The following is a 15,620-nucleotide window of genomic DNA, read 5'->3' as shown; positions in this document are numbered from 1 at the left end:
GAAGGCTGTGAGGGGACCTTCGAAATGCCTCTAAATATCTGCAGGGGGGGGGTCAGGAGGATGGGGCCAAGCTCTTTTCAGTGGTGCCCAGTGACAGGACAGGGGGCAACGGGCACAAACTGAGGCACAGGAAGTTCCGTCTGAACATGAGGAGGAACTTCTTCCCTCTGAGGGTGACGGAGCCCTGGCCCAGGCTGCCCAGGGAGGTTGTGGAGTCTCCTTCTCTGGAGATATTCCAGCCCCGCCTGGACAAGGTCCTGTGCAGCCTGCTGTGGGTGACCCTGCTTGGGCAGGGGGGTTGGACTGGGTGACCCACAGAGGTCCCTTCCAACCCCTACTATTCTGTGATTCTGTGATTCTGTGATTCTGTCCCCGCGGCGCAGCTACACGCGCTGGCTGCTCTCCCCGTGTGGAAGCGCCGACGGAAGAGCCGGACACGCGCTCTCCGCACTGCCTGGGCGCTGCCAGCTGGGACACAGGCAGAGCTCAGACAACTGGGGCTTAGACGTGACAAAAGTCTGCAGCCCCTCACCATGCTCCCTGGCCTGACCTCTGCCCGGAGATGTCTGCAGAGGTACGTGCCCTCCCAGGGGTGACGGCGGAGGTGCTTTCAGCAGTGATAGCTGTAAGAAGGAGCTTCAGGGAAATGCTCTGCCTTATTCCCAGGAGAGCGCTGATCCTGCACCATTAAATGCGTGCTGGCCTGCGCCCCGGTGAATCCACACATCGGGATTAGGTGCTGACACCAGCAGGGTACTGGTGTAGGTCATGCATTTGTGAAGGACGCGTGTGGGGAGCTGCACCACGGGGGAGGTTAGAGCCTGGTGTATTGACTCAGTCAACACAAACAGATTCCTGCGAAGCTGTGTGCTGGCCGCATGTTTGCCCGGCAGAAGCCACGAGCAGACGTGCTGAAAGAAGACTGGAGTACTGTGTCCAGTTCTGGGCTCCCCAGTTCAAGAAGGATGAAGAGCTACTGGAGAGAGTCCAGCGGAGGGCTACAAGGATGGTGAGGGGACTGGAGCATCTCCACTACGAGGAGAGGTTGAGGGAACTGGGCTTGTTCAGCCTGAAGAAGAGAAGGCTGCGAGGGGACCTTATAAATGCCTACAAATATCTGCAGGGTGGGTGTCAGGAGGATGGGGCCAAGCTCTTTTCAGTGGTGCCCAGTGACAGGACAAGGGGCAATGGGCACAAGCTGAGGCACAGGAAGTTCCGTCTGAACATGAGGAGGAACTTCTTCTCTCTGAGGGTGACGGAGCACTGGAACAGGCTGCCCAGGGAGGTTGTGGAGTCTCCTTCTCTGGAGATATTCCAGCCCCGCCTGGACAAGGTCCTGTGCAGCCTGCTGTAGGTGACCCTGCTTCGGCAGCGGGGTTGGACTAGATGACCCACAGAGGTCCCTTCCAACCCCTACTATTCTGTGATTCTGTGATTCTGTGAAGACAAAGCAGCGGGGAAGGCTTTTGTCGGCTCCACAGAGTCAGTCTGGCACCGAGGCTGAACCCAAAGCCGTACCAAAGTGCACGCTGTGCAAAAACATGCGACGTCATCACGTCCCAGCTCTGTCCATCACGGGCAGACAAAAACAGACAGCAAGCCAAGAGGGGCCTCCGAGCAGGGAGGGAGGGAGGGAGACGGGGAGGTCAGCCCAGAGCTCAGCCCGGGCACCGGCAGGCTGCAGCAGCCCGCACTCCCCGGCGCCGGAGCAGCACGGTGCGGGTGCCCTGCTCCCGCACGCAGGGACGGTCCCAGCTGCGCAGCGTCACCTGGGCTTTCCTGGAAAACCCACATCCTGCAGAGCCTTCTGCAAAGGAGGAAAAGCAAACTAACCCTGAAAGGGGTTCAAAAATCCCCGCAGACTCCAGCGATTTGAAGTCGGACCACGCTCAGAATGGTGCACACCTGGGACCCGAGTTAAGTAAAACCAGGAGCTCCTGGCCAGCTGCAGGTCACCGCGAGAGACGGCGGCGCAGTCCAAGCCGCGGTCCGTGAGGCAGCAGTGCCCGGGTCACCTAGCGAAACGGCACGAGGCCAGAAAGCAGCCCCAGTTCCACACCTCCGAGAGCCCGCTTGCCCAGGGGCTGCTGAGCAGAACTGGTCCGTTCGCCCTTCCAGACAGTGGAAGAGGAGAACTCACCCTGAGCAGCAAATCCTCCCTGCCTCAGCTCCCGCATGCAGGAATCCAGAATGGGAACCAAAGCCTGTACCGTTAGACCCATCATCTCAGCGCCTGAGATCCCGAACCTCCTTAGCCAAGAGCTCCAGCCCAAAGGGAGCCACTCCAGAGGTGCCCCTTTGCTCAGGACATCCAAGGGGGGGTTCAAGGAGAGAGGGGTTAAGGCAGCAGCAAGCCGCACCGGCTGTCCTGCCAGCAGCACGCTCTCCAGGGCACTGTGCTGCAGGACACACGCTGACCTTCCCCAGGGTCCGTGGCTGCAAACCGGTGGTGGGACGAGGTGAGAGAAAGCAGAGGAACAACCCAAGAGAGGCCCGGCAGATGGGCAGGACAAAGACTGGGACAGAAGGTCTCGGCAGCATGCCACACACCAGGGCATCCCCAATGGAGACTGCCTTGAGGCCACAACTGCAGTGCTGTGTCCAGTGCTGGGCTCCCCAGGTCAAGAAAGATGAGGAGCTACTGGAGAGAGTCCAGCGGAGGGCTGCGAGGATGAAGAGGGGACTGGAACATCTCTCCTGCAAGGAGAGGCTGAGGGAGCTGGGCTTGTTCAGCCTGGAGAAGAGAAGGCTGCGAGGGGACCTTCAAAATGCCTCTAAATATCTGCAGGGTGGGGGTCAGGAGGACGGGGCCAGACTCTTTCCAGTGGTGCCCAGCGACAGGACAAGGGGCAATGGCCACAAACTGAAGCAGAGGAAGCTCCAGCTGAAGATGAGGAAGAACTTCTTCCCTCTGAGGGTGACGGAGCCCTGGCCCAAGCTGCCCAGGGAGGCTGTGGAGTCTCCTTCTCTGGAGATATTCCAGCGCCCCTGGCCGCGGTGCTGTGCCCCCTGCTCTGGGTGACCCTGCTTGGGCAGGGGGCTGGGCTGGGTGACCCCAGAGGTCCCTTCCAACCCCACCACGCTGCGATTCTGTGAAGGCAAGGGCAGCCAGCTCTCGGGCAGGAGATGGCAGGGTTATGCTGCAGAGCTCCTGGCTCCGGGCAGGCAGAGCCCTGGGCCCCAGGCGCACGCGCGGAGAAGAGCCCTGCCTGGTCTGGTGGAGACGAGGACCCGTGCATCACGCTTCTACAGCATCCGGCGGGCAGCGTTCGGCAGCAGAAACCGAGGTCTGCACCCCTGCCTTGCCACGGCCTGCCTGCCTGAGCGGGACGGCAGAGCTCTGCTCACCACGGAGCAGCGGAACTGCGAGCCCCAGCCTGCCGTTCCCAGGAGGTCCAGCAGCTCGTCTTGTTGTCTCCCCAGGACAGCTGCCTCGGGGAAGGGGTCCCTGCACGCGGGTCGGTGTCGGACCTCGCAGCTAAGCGGCTAACGGCTTGGACCTGGGAGCGTGGCCGAGGGCACGCAGCTGCTTCAGGAGGTCACGTGCAGCACAGCAGCGTGGAGGCCACCAGGACGGACCAGGTTTCTCCTGCTTGTTGGTTATGTGACAGCCAGGACAACCAGCAAGTGACAGACCATAGGACTTGTGCCTGAAAACGAACAGGCAAGAGAAACACGCTCTACTGTGCACTATCCAGTAAGAAAATGGAAGTCATAGAAGGAAGAGAAAGAATTTTACTCTGATGGGATGCGAGGAAACAGCCTCAAGTAGCGCCAGGGGAGGTTTAGACTGGATATTAGGAAAAATTACTTCACCAAAAGGGAACAGGCTACCCGGGGAAGCGGTTGAGTCACCATCCCTGGAGGTATTTAAAAGCCGTGTAGCTGTGGTGTTCAGGGACACGGTTTAGAGGTGGACTTGGCAGTGTCAGGTTTGCGGTTGGACTCGATGATCTTAATGGTCTTTTCCAACCTAAATGATTCTGTGTAGGTGAGGCACCGAGGACGAGGGGGTGAGGAAAGAGGCAGGGGATACAGGGCCCTTGTCCGGATGGGGTTGGGGGGCCAGTGATGGTGCAGAGGGAGATCGCTGCTGTGGGAACATCCACGGACCCTGCTCCACCTCTGCCTCCTGTCATTCCCATGGCGCGTCCGAAGAAGCCAGGGGTACCACACGCCGAGAACGCCGCACCCGAGTGACCGAGGCTGAACAGAGGGATCTAGGACCCAGCCAGTTCGTGCTGCTGGGTGCAATTTATATAGCTCAAAGGGCCTGAAATACTTCTGCATGAGCTGCCCTCGCGCAGAATGTGGCCAGTCCGGGGACACGGCAACACCCAGCTAAGGACACGTCCAGCACGTGTGAAATGAGAACAGCAGAGGTCCACAAAGAACATGTGGAGAGCAGAAGTGTTTCCTCCCCAGCAAGCTCGGAGCAGCAGAGAGCAGCCCCTCGGGGTCCGATCTCAGCCCCGCACCGCGCTGCAGCCTGTTTCGCAGGTTGCGAACAGCGGATCCCAAGAGGAAGAGCACAGGAACCGGAGCAGGGACCGAGCAATATTTCATCTGTTGCAGACCCACAGCTTCTGACAATCCGCAGCTCAGAGCCCTCCTGAGCCAGAGGCTGCATCTGCGTCTCTGTGTTAAAAAGCCCTCAATCAATTTTTCTCCCACCAATTTGCCTAATGGCTTTTAAAATCCTTTTCTGCCTTGGCCGCTGCGAACGCCCTGTGGCAGTGAATGCCGCAGTGTGTCACCCTCCAACATTCCACACCAGGAAACGCTCAGTGAGAAACTGCTCCCATCCATGTGTTTTACAGCGCCTGCGCAGCCTTTTCGCCGGGCGCGCCAGCTATCGCTTCGCGTGGAATGGTGAATAACCCTTCCGACCGGCTCTCTCCACGCCGTCCACGCTGCCCTTGCTCTGGATATCCGTGGCTCGGCTGCTGCTCTCCAGGCTGACCGTCCCAAAGCTTGTCCACACTTGTGATGCCCCTTCCTGTGTCACGAGGGTCCCTGCAGCTCGTCGCAGCCAGCTCGCGAGCTGACTGTCCTGAACAGTTTGGTGTCCTCAGCAAACTCTGCCAAACTCCTTGTTCGCCCCTTTCCTGCGCTGTTTATGAGCGTGTGGAGGAGCAGTGCCTGGTGCTGAGCCTGCCGTAGGCACCACAGCGCGTTCTCCGGCCATCGAACACCTGCATTCCTCCAGGCCACCCGGGCAAAGACCTCAGCCCGGCAGTTTGTCACCACTGGCTTTACTGATTCGTTACACAATCCGTTCTTTCGTCACCTCATTTTGAGGCGGTTGCTCCGACTGCCCCGTGAAGAAGGGCTTCCCACAGAGCAGGTGCTACAGCAGAGAATGACCTTTGCTGCTTGACTAGCCCCGTCTCTCCCGTGACCCTCCCCACCCCTGGGCTCCGGGTGCCTTCTGCTCGCCGCCCGTGTCCTCGAGCGCTGCGTCTCACCCTTTGCCCAGCAATCTGTCAGACCCTCTTTCGGCGTGCGTCTGGCCTGCCCGCCTTGTTTGGGCAGCGCTTTTACCTGCAGAGGATGTCTGTTAGCACCGGCACGCAGCACGCCCGGTACAGGCTGTCCCCGCGTCGGGGACACCCGGCCGGCAGAGCTGGCAGACGCGAGGCTGTCACGGCAGTGCCAGAGGGACACGGGCAGATCGGAGAGGCCCTGGGGTGTGGCGTGTGTTTCACATTGGGTTCCAACCTTTTTATTCCCTGTCCTTGTACTTGCTCCCAGCTGAACTTTCGCCTTCCTCTTCGATAAGAACCAGTGGTCTGCTTTCCTGCGAGTCCTGCCAGGCGCAGGACAAGGTCACCGCGGGAGCTCGTGGCGCCCGGCTTCGCGGGGTGGTGGAGCGGGCGGGCGTGCCTGGAGGCGGCCGTGGCTCCGGACCTGCCTTCGTGGTCCGGGCTGCGGGGACAGGGCTCACGCTGCAGGCAGCAGCCCTGTGGCAGGGCATGGGCCCCTCTGACGGGGGAACGCCGCAGGGAGCCGGCAGCAGCAGCTCCGGCCGTGTCCCAGCGCCCGCAGCAGCGGCGCGGGGCTCGAGCTGGTGGCACCAGGGGAAGTGGCCAGAGCAGCCCAGTCGGCTGCCAGGCAGGACCTGGTGGTAGCCCACAGAAGGAAACACCTCCGCTCCGTTTAGGATGGCTTCAGGGAATGGGATTTTGTGTACAGTCCCGGTGTGCACCACCAGCTGCCACCCTCACCGCGGTCCCTCCCGGTGAACCGCACCGGCTAAAAGCAGCAACGGCCTGGAGGGAGAGAACGTCTCCCAAAACAGCAAGCAGGCACCGGTCCTTGTACGGAAGCAGGGTGGAACAAACAACCAACGTGCTAAAATAAGCCGGAGACAGACAGAAAAAGAAGAAAAACATCAAACGAGCCAGGAACTTTCCAGAGGAATGAAAACATCTGCAAGACGTCTTGCTGGGAGCCGGTGAAGCGGTTTCTGGGCGCACGGTGCCCGGGTGGGCACGGGAGCCCAGCTATGAGCTCCCGCCCGGGGTGCAGCCCCCAGCACCCCGCGACACGGAGCACGGCGCGACGGCAGCGTCCCCGCACCATGGGGATAAAGCGAAGGGCGCTGCGAGGGCCGGGGGAACGCGCAGGCCCCCCGAGAGGGACTGGAAGGGTGGCGGGGGCCTGGAGGGAGCCTGGGGCTGGGAGCGGGGGGGGAACCTGGGGCAGGGAGCGGGGGGAGCCTGGGGCAGGGAGATGGGGGGAGCCTGGGGCAGAGAGATGGGGGAGCAAGGGGCAGGGAGTGGGGGGAGCCCGGGGCAGGGAGCGAGGGGAGCCTGGGGCAGGGAGCGGGGGGAGCAAGGGGCAGGGAGATGGGGGAGCAAGGGGCAGGGAGCGGGGGGAGCCCGGGGCAGGGAGCGAGGGGAGCCTGGGGCAGGGAGCGAGGGGAGCCTGGGGCAGGGAGATGGGGGGAGCCTGGGGCAGGGAGATGGGGGGAGCAAGGGGCAGGGAGTGGGGGGAGCCTGGGGCAGGGATCAGGGGGAACCTGGGGCAGGGAGATGGGGGGAGCCTGGGGCAGGGAGATGGGGGGAGCCCGGGGCAGGGAGCGGCCCAGCCGGCGGCTGCCCGGGACGGGACGGGACGGGACGGGACGGGCACCGCGGCGGGCGACCCAGCCCTGGGAGCGGGGGTCCGAGGCGGCGGTGACAACCAGGGCACGGGTAGGGGCGGGGCGGGGCGGGGCGTGCGCGGCCGCACGTCCGGAGCGGGGCGGGCTGAGCCGGGGCGGCCCCGCACGGCGCAGTCAGCCCGCGGCTCGGCTCGGCTCGGCTCGGCTCGGCTCGGCCCGGCGCGGCTCGGCTCGGCTCGTCCCGGCTCGGCTCAGCTCGGCTCGTCTCGGCGCGGCGATGGCGGTGCCGGAGCCGGACGCGCGGCTGGCGCAGGAGAAGGAGGAGGAGAGCGAGGAGGAGAGCGAGATCCTGGAGGAGAGCCCCTGCGGGCGCTGGCAGAAGCGCCGCGAGCAGGTGGGCGCCGGGCGCTGCGGGACGGCGGGGGCCGCTGCTGCTGCGGCTGCTGGTGCGGGTGGTGGTGCTGGTGCTGCTGCTGCTCCTGCTGCTGCTGCTGGTGCTGCTGGTGCTGGTGCTGCTGCTGGTGCTGGTGCTGCTGCTGCTGGTGGTGGTGCTGGTGCTGCTGCTGCTCCTGCTGCTGCTGCTGGTGCTGCTGGTGCTGGTGCTGCTGCTGGTGCTGGTGCTGCTGGTGCTGCTTCTGCTGGTGCTGCTTCTGCTGGTGCTGCTGCTGGTGCTGCTGCTGGTGCTGGTGCTGCTGCGCCCCGGGCTGAGCAGGACACCGAGCGCTGCCCCAGAGCCCGCTCGGGGACAGGCGGCACCGCCAGGCCGGGGCCGGGGCCGGGGCTGGGGCGGCCGCATCCCCGGACACTGGCAGCCCTGCCGAGACCCGCAGGTGCCCTGGGCAGGGGCGATGCCGCGGTCGGAGGCCGGTGCAGAGAGGTGCCCCGGAGTCGCGGGGTGCCCTGGTGCGGGGTGTCCCGGTGCGGGGTGTCCCGGTGCGGGGAGCCGAGCTCACCGTGCCCTGGTGCGGGGTGCTCCAGTGCGGGGAGCCGGGCTTGCTGTGCCCCAGTGCGGGGTGTCCCGGTGCGGGGAGCCAGGCTCACCATGCCCCGGTGTGGGGTGTCCCGGTGCGGGTAACCGGGCTCGCTGTGCCCCGGTGTGGGGAGCCAGGCTCGCCGTGCCCCGGTGTGGGGTGCCCCAGTGCAGGGAGCCGGGCTCGCCGTGCCCCGGTGTGGGGTGCCCCAGTGCAGGGAGCCGGGCTCACTGTGCCCCGGTGCGGGGTGCCCCGGTGCGGGGAGCCGGGCTCGCTGTGCCCCGGTGCGGGGTGCCCCGGTGCGGGGAGCGGGGCTCGCTGTGCCCCGGTGCGGGGAGCCAAGCCGTGCCTCCAGGGAACGGGACGGTCCCGGGCGTGCAGCCCGCAGCGCAGGGCACCGATGCCCCAGGGACAGCCGTGCTGGGCCGCCCGCTCGCAGCCGCTCGTGCGCCCTGTTGGAAGGAGACCCGGCGCAGTCACAGCCAGCACTGAGCTGGGTCCTGGAGGCCTTGCTGGGCACGGTCTGTGAGCTGTGCCTGGTGGCAGTGGTGCGGGTGGCAGGCCCGTAACCAGGGGCTGCTGGCCGGGCAGCTCCTGCTGCCATGCTGGGTAAATCGCGGGCTGCGACGGTGACGGGTGCCGGTCCCTGCACCGCTGCCTCCAGGGCTGGAGAGGCCAGTTCCTACCTCCAGACAAGGGTTTGGACCATTGCGGCTTATCTTCTCAGCCCAGGGGCTCGGCACAGCCCTCCTGCAGCGTGTCCACCAGGGTTTCGCGCAGCTCCCATCGTCACCCCCTGCCCTCCCTCTTCCAGATGTGTCCCCGGTATCAGTGTCACGACCATGTCCCCTGAAAGTGGGGCCTGAGTCTCCCTGCCGCTGTTAGGGCACGCGGGAACAGGGACCGAAGTCAGGGGGCGAATCCTGACGCCGGGCAGGCTGGGACAGCCCTGAGACAAGCGATCACGGGCACTGTCAGCTTCTGGAGGGTAAAAGGGCCGTCAAAGGCCGCTTTATCTTCCCACCATCACCGGTTAATGACCTGTGGCAGTCCCTAGCGCTCCAGTCTGGCTGCAGGCTGCCCGTGTTTTAGGCTGTTTTCCCAGTCTGGGCTTTGCTGAGATCTTGATAACTGCTAATGGGGGTTCCATCAGCGCCTGCCCCTCTGTGTCCCTCTGTGCTTTCTGGTGCCTGCACACCCACACGTTACCTTTTGAGCTCCGTTCCTACTGCCTTACCACCTCTGCCCACATCTTCTCCACATCAGGGCCTTGCATCGGGGTGTACGTGCCTCATAGAATCATGGAATAGAATGGTTTGGGTTGGAAGGGACCTTAAAGATCATCTGGTTCCAACCCTCCTGCCATCAGCAGGGACATCTCCCACCAGCCCCGGGTGCTCAGAGCTCCATCCAACCTGGCCTTGAACCCTGCCAGGGAGGGGGCAGCCACAGCTTCTCTGGGCAGCCTGGGCCAGGGCCTCACCACCCTCATGGGGAAGAATTTCTTCCTAATATCTCATCTCCCCTCTTTTAGTTTAGAGCCGTCCCCCCTTGTCCCGTCACTACCCACCCCTGTGTAGATAGGACGTAGCTGGTGCCGGAGCCTCGTCCCACGGTGTGCATGCCACATGGTGAGCGCCAGGACCTGGCACCACGTTCAGAATCCCACGGCTCCTTCCCCTGCTTGTCCTTGGTGCTCCTGGACTATCAGATCCCACCCGTGCGGCACATCCGAGGTGTCGGAGCCCGCTGTATCTGTTCCCTTTATGGTTGTTGGGACGGGCTTTGCTGGCGCCCACCGAGCTGTGGCTGCCGGCGCAGGGCGAGGCGTGGGGGACGGTCCAGGCACGGCCGACAGACGGACCCCTGCCTCTCCCGTGGTCCCTCTGCCAGGGTGGCTCTGCGGGACAGCACAAGAGGCGCGGAAAGCTGTGGGGAAACTAGTTTTTTTAGCTGAGGACACCCTGATGCTCCTGTAATCCGATCTACAGACTCAAAATGACCTTCACCGTGTGTTGGAAACAAGCAACGGGGTGGAAGGGTTTGGTGTGGGTGCTGGGTGAGGCCCTGCAATTCGATCGCATCTGACCTGCAGTTGTGTTGTGATTTTTCACGCGGTTCTTGGATGAGGTGGGTGAGTCTGTGGCCCACCAGAACAGCCTGAACCCCCAGCTCTCCTTGGCGAAGAAATTACTTGTAGGTCACTTCTCATTTGAACGATCCCCATCTGTTTTGACCTGACGGTGACATTTAACGCTGTGGATTTAAACCTTTAATTTTGAGAAGGGAGCCTTCTGGGCTGGAGCTGCCCCTGGAGGTTTGTCCCCCTGCGCCGTGCGTGGGAGCAGTGCTACCAAACGCGGAGCGCAGCCCCCTCGGTGGCATTTCCACGCGGGGGGTTGGGTAGCCGGTCACTGCGCCGTGCTGCCCGTCTGCGGGAGGTCTGTCTTGCCGGAGGGGCAAGCGTTGCGGGACGGCAGGCGGTGGCAGGAAGGCTCGTGAGCCTCGGAGGTTTGCGGCGTGGTCGCGTCGCGGCCACGAGCCGCAGCACTGCCGTCGTGTCTTTGGCAGCAGCAGGCTGCCGGGCGCTCACCGGGGCTGCGGACCCCCGGGAAGCGCGGGCTGGGCTGGTGGACCCCGAGGAGAGCAGCCTGCGTAGCTCAGCAGCTGTGAAGCTGCCGTGACAAGGAGTGCGTGGACTCCAACAGGGCAGCACTGCCGAAACTGCAAAGCGAAGGAAGTTTTGTGTAAGAGGCGTCTGTTGCAACTTCATAGACGCGCAGTTACGTGCCAGGAAGAGAAAACAGCGTCTGCTGTCTGTGAGCTGTTGGTCTGGCATCTTCTGACATGGATGCAGAGCCGTTCTGTTTAACACACGTTGTGACTGCCGTAAGCACTTGAAGTATTTTTACCATTAGGGATTTTCCCTCATTATCCCGATGAGTCACGGTGATTATTTATTCTCCTCAATTTGCTTTCGCAAAAAGTCCTGTGTGGGATCCACAGCGCGGTGCTCGACCTCGGGTGTTGCTGTTTCGCGCGTGGGTCCGGGGACGTGGGCGAGCTGCTGCGACCTGCGGTCTCCGCGGCGGGCAGAGCGCCCGGGCACGAGCCTTGGGGCCGTCTGGAGCCTGGAGAGCTGAGGCGGGCGCAGGGAAGCACCCGTGTAGTGTTTTAACGCTTAAACCGTGACGCTCAGCAGCGTGGCTGAGAAGCAGGGTGTGAGAAATTGCTAATGTGCATCTATTAATTACACACGCACAAGGACCACACCTTTGATTTTACACATCACGGAATCACAGAATGGTGGGGGTTGGCAGGGCCCTCTGTGGGTCACCCAGTCCAACCCTCCTGCCCAGGCAGGGTCACCCACAGCAGGCTGCACAGGACCTTGTCCAGGTGGGTCTTGAATATCTCCAGAGAAGGAGACTCCACAGCCTCCCTGGGCAGCCTGGGCCAGGGCTCCGTCACCCTCAGAGTGAAGAAGTTCTTCCTCATGTTCAGACAGAACTTCCTGTGCTCCAGTTTGTGCCCGTTGCCTCTTGTCCTGTCACTGGGCACCACTGGAAAGAGTCTGGCCCCATCCTCCTGACCCCCACCCTGCAGATATTTGGAGGCATTTCGAAGGTCCCCTCTCAGCCTTCTCTTCTCCAGGCTGAACAAGCCCAGCTCCCTTAGCCTCTCCTCCTAGGAGAGATGCTCCAGTCCCCTCCTCATCCTCGTAGCCCTCCGCTGGACTCTCTCCAGTAGCTCCTCATCTTTCTTGAACTGGGGAGCCCAGAACTGGACACAGCACTGCAGATGGGGCCTCCCCAGGGCGGAGCAGAGGGGAAGGAGAACCTCCCTCACCCTGCTGCCCACACTCCTCCTCATGCACCCCAGGATGCCAATGGCCTTCTTGGCACCCAGGGCACACTGCTGGCTCATGGTCACCCTGTCGTCCCCCAGCACTCCCAGTCCCTCTCCGCAGAGCTGCTCTCCAGCAGGGCCGCCCCAGCCTGTCCTGGTGCCTGGGGTTGTTCCTCCCCAGGTGCAGGACCCTGCCCTTGCCCTTGTTGAACCTCATCAGGTTCCTCTCTGCCCAACTTTCCAGCCTGCCCAGGTCTCACTGGATGGCAGCACAGCCTGCTGGTGTATCCACCACACCTCCCAGTTTGGTGTCATCAGGCCCTTGTACCCGTGCTGCGCTGGGAGAACACAGAGCAGCGGCTCACAACCCCGCTGCGCATCGTTCCAGGTGCTGGCGCGATGGCTAAAGCGTGCCGTGATCTTCGTGCTGTGCTGGGTCTGGCCATGCCCACCAGAGAAGAAGACATCTCCCTTCACGACTTCCTTTCCCTGTTTGTGATGCATATATTCATGATGGATATGAAGTCGCAGATTTCCACGAGCACTTCAGGAAACCGAGCACGTACAGTACCTCTGCGACTTCTGTGGAGAAACAGTCATGTGCATCCTTCGGTGGCTTCGCGCTCGGTGTCAGCACAGCCCATGTTCTGCCTCTTGCCTTTCGCTCCGGGGTGAAAGTGCAGCGAGGGAAGGCTGCTGTTGTAGACTTCTCCATGTAGGAGCACGTGGTTTTATCAGCATTGGTTTGATGACTTCACTTACTTTTTCCATCCATCCTGTGGAGTGAGAGCAGACAGAACGACGAAAGTTGGTTTACTGCTGATGTTCAAGTTCTGCAGCTTTCCTTGTCTGAACACGTTTCCTGAATGAACCCTCGCACCTCCTTACTAAGAACAAACTGGTTTTCGCAGAATCATAGAATGGTAAGGGTTGGGAGGTTGGGAGGTTGGTTTTTATCCACGTTGCTTTGCTTTTGCAGACCCTTTATCCGTGTGGAGAGGGGACTGTTACGACCAGCATGTGTCTGTTGGCTCTGCTGTTCGTGAGCGCTGGTGCCACCTCGTTACCCAGGAACGTGGACTGGGCTCGGGCTGTTGTTCCAGCCACCTTTCCAGCACCTCTGCTGTCCGTCTCGGGGTGCTCCCGCCCGTCGGTGCTGCCCGCCGTGCTCCCTGCAGGAGTGTCCTGGCCTCCCCTACGAGGAGAGGCTGAGGGAGCTGGGCTTGTTCAGCCTGAAGAAGAGAAGGCTGAGAGGGGACCTTATAAATGCCTACAAATATCTGCAGGGTGGGTGTCAGGAGGATGGGGCCAAGCTCTTTTCAGTGGTGCCCAGCGACAGGACAAGGGGCACCGGGCACAAACTGGAGCAGAGGAAGCTCCAGCTGAACCCGAGGAAGAACTTCTTCCCTCTGAGGGTGACGGAGCCCTGGCCCAGGCTGCCCAGGGAGGTTGTGGAGTCTCCTTCTCTGGAGATATTCCAGCCCCGCCTGGACGCGGTGCTGTGCAGCCTGCTGTGGGTGACCCTGCTTCAGCAGGAGGGTTGGACTGGGTGACACACAGAGGTCCCTTCCAACCCCTACCATTCTGTGATTCTGTGATTCTGTGATTCTGAGCACGCTCTGAGCTGCCTCTGCAGCTCGTCGGGGCCTTTCCCGTTGGGGGAGCGCGCGTGCTTGCTGGGGCAAAGCTCAGCTGTGGGGTCGCGGGGCCGAATTTCGGAGCTGCTTCTCCGCTGGTAACTCTGCCGTTGCCCCTGCCGCAGCGTCCTGCCCTGCCGTGCTGGCAGCCCCAGCACGGCTGCCGAGGGCGAGAGGAGGGCTGGCCGCGTTTTCGCTGGAGACAGCCCCTTGCTGCCCTTTTGGTCACCTCGCGGAGCAGAAGCGTTAATGACTGAATGGGTAGCGATGCAGAGACCTTGAACCGTGAGCTTGAACTTCAAAACTGGCAGGATGAAAGAAAGGAAAAAGGGAAACAGCAGAAGAAAGAAACAGAAGAAATGCTGAAGCAGGATTTAAAGAAAATAAAGTGATATTAAACAATGTGCCAGAGGGGGAGATTTTGGAGAAATCGCAGATCAGAAAATGAAAACAAAATACAGAAAAATAATCTAAGCAGAAAAATAATCTAAGCATTTGACTACAGTGGTGTGCAAGGGGGTTCCCTTTTCTAGGTGTTAATTATGTTTGCAGTTTGCAGCGAGGATAACCAGTTCTGTGACAGATTATTTGGAAAGCGTCCAACTATTTAATATTTGCCAGCAGAGTTATTTTTAAAAGCTGCTTTGTTGCCAGTCCTCCCAGGAGACTGGGTCTTGAAGTGTGTTTTGTTGTGAAGTGCTTTTCCAGAGCGGAGGGGATCAGCTGAAGGACTTCGCTCTTGCTTTTCGTGCCATCTGTTTTTTGCCACCCCTTTCTGGTTTTACAGCGTTGGTTTGCTGTCGTTTGACTTTGCAGGGTGGGTTTAGTTGTGAGCCTGCCGACCTCAGCTGAGGGGACAGGTTACCACCGTGAGGTTCTGCCCTGTGCTTCCAACGGGAGGTGAGGCACCCGCGTTGTTTTAGCTGAGGATATTTGTGAAAGCAAGACGACGTTGTTTGAACCAAGGTAGCGTGACTCACCGGCAGATGAACTTTGCCGGGGGCAGACAGTGAAATCCCCTTCCCAGCAGGTGTTCTGTGGGTCTGGCAACAAACAGGACTTTGCGTGCTAGATCTAATGCCCTCCTCGTTACCCTGCTGGTTCGTGTGGGCGATGCGCAAGGACTGGTTTGCCTTTTGCTTCAGGTCCGCTTTCCCTGGGCTGCTTTCTCCGTTGCAAGGATCCTTTAATCCTTCGTGGTCTTACCCGCTCATAACAATCCTCTGCCTTGTTCTCAGCGCTGGGCAGGGAGGTGACGTCAGCCGCGTGGCGAAGGTTGGTGCAGAAACTTGTCCTTTGCCGTGCAGTAACACGCTCTTTTGTTCCCCTTCCTGTTCTCCACCAGAATGCCCTTCTGTTTGCAGCTCCGAGCTCCTGGGCTGCTTGGTGTGCTCCTGAGGCACCACCTGTCTGCTCCAGCTTCTCCGCCGTGTCCCAGCCGCAGGCAGCTCAGCAGCTCCAGGCTGCTCCTCCTGGGCTCCCTCCGAACTAGACACGAAGGAGAAGTATTACAATTGCCGGCATTCTCCATGTTTTGTTTCCTTTCCTGTTTTTAACCAAGCTTTTTTTTCCCTTTTATTGGCTTTCCCATGCAGGTATTTTTGTTCAGAGTGGCCAGACGTTGTAGGAGTCTTACAGGCTTGCAGACCTTTTGTGCCCCTTGTCTCCTTTTTGCTTTTTCTCTGATAGAACCAGAGAAAGCGTACGGTCCCAGAGGCTTTTATATTTCACTTCTGGGACGTGGAGGTGTCCCGTGGTCGTGTTACAGGATGGATTAAAAGATGGTCGGATGCTCGTTGGTTGGCTCTTCCGTTGGAGAAGTTATCGTTTGAGAGTAGACACGCGAAAGGCAGCGTCTTGGCATTCCCCCGTGGCGATCAGATGCTGGGCAGCAAGGTGTTTTGTTAGCTGTCATTGAAACCGCGCTGCCGACAGCTTGGGTTTGCTCTGCGCCAGCGCAGCAGGAGGGCAAATCCTCCTCCCAGCGCAGCCAGCGGGGTGAATCACACCAAATTCCCGTTAACTGGGCTGGTTTGTGCTGGTCGTTTGTCTCCT

At 61.1% G+C, this 15,620-nt stretch overlaps 1 protein-coding gene across 2 annotated transcripts in view; it reads left to right on the top strand.

The window, feature by feature from the left end:
- Positions 1-7,295: 7,295 nt before the first annotated feature.
- Positions 7,296-15,620, top strand: part of NRBP2 (nuclear receptor binding protein 2) — a 31,649-nt gene continuing 23,324 nt past the window's right edge. For both annotated transcript variants that reach the window (XM_075415393.1, XM_075415392.1), the window contains exon 1: positions 7,296-7,502. In XM_075415393.1, coding sequence (XP_075271508.1) covers positions 7,386-7,502 — 117 coding nt within the window. In that variant the 5' untranslated portion in view covers positions 7,296-7,385. The remainder of the gene's footprint in view (positions 7,503-15,620) is intronic.

Source organism: Opisthocomus hoazin, chromosome 3 (genome assembly GCF_030867145.1).
Source record: "Opisthocomus hoazin isolate bOpiHoa1 chromosome 3, bOpiHoa1.hap1, whole genome shotgun sequence".
In the NCBI taxonomy this organism is placed as follows: domain Eukaryota; kingdom Metazoa; phylum Chordata; class Aves; order Opisthocomiformes; family Opisthocomidae; genus Opisthocomus; species Opisthocomus hoazin.
This window is presented reverse-complemented; position numbering and strand designations above follow the sequence as displayed.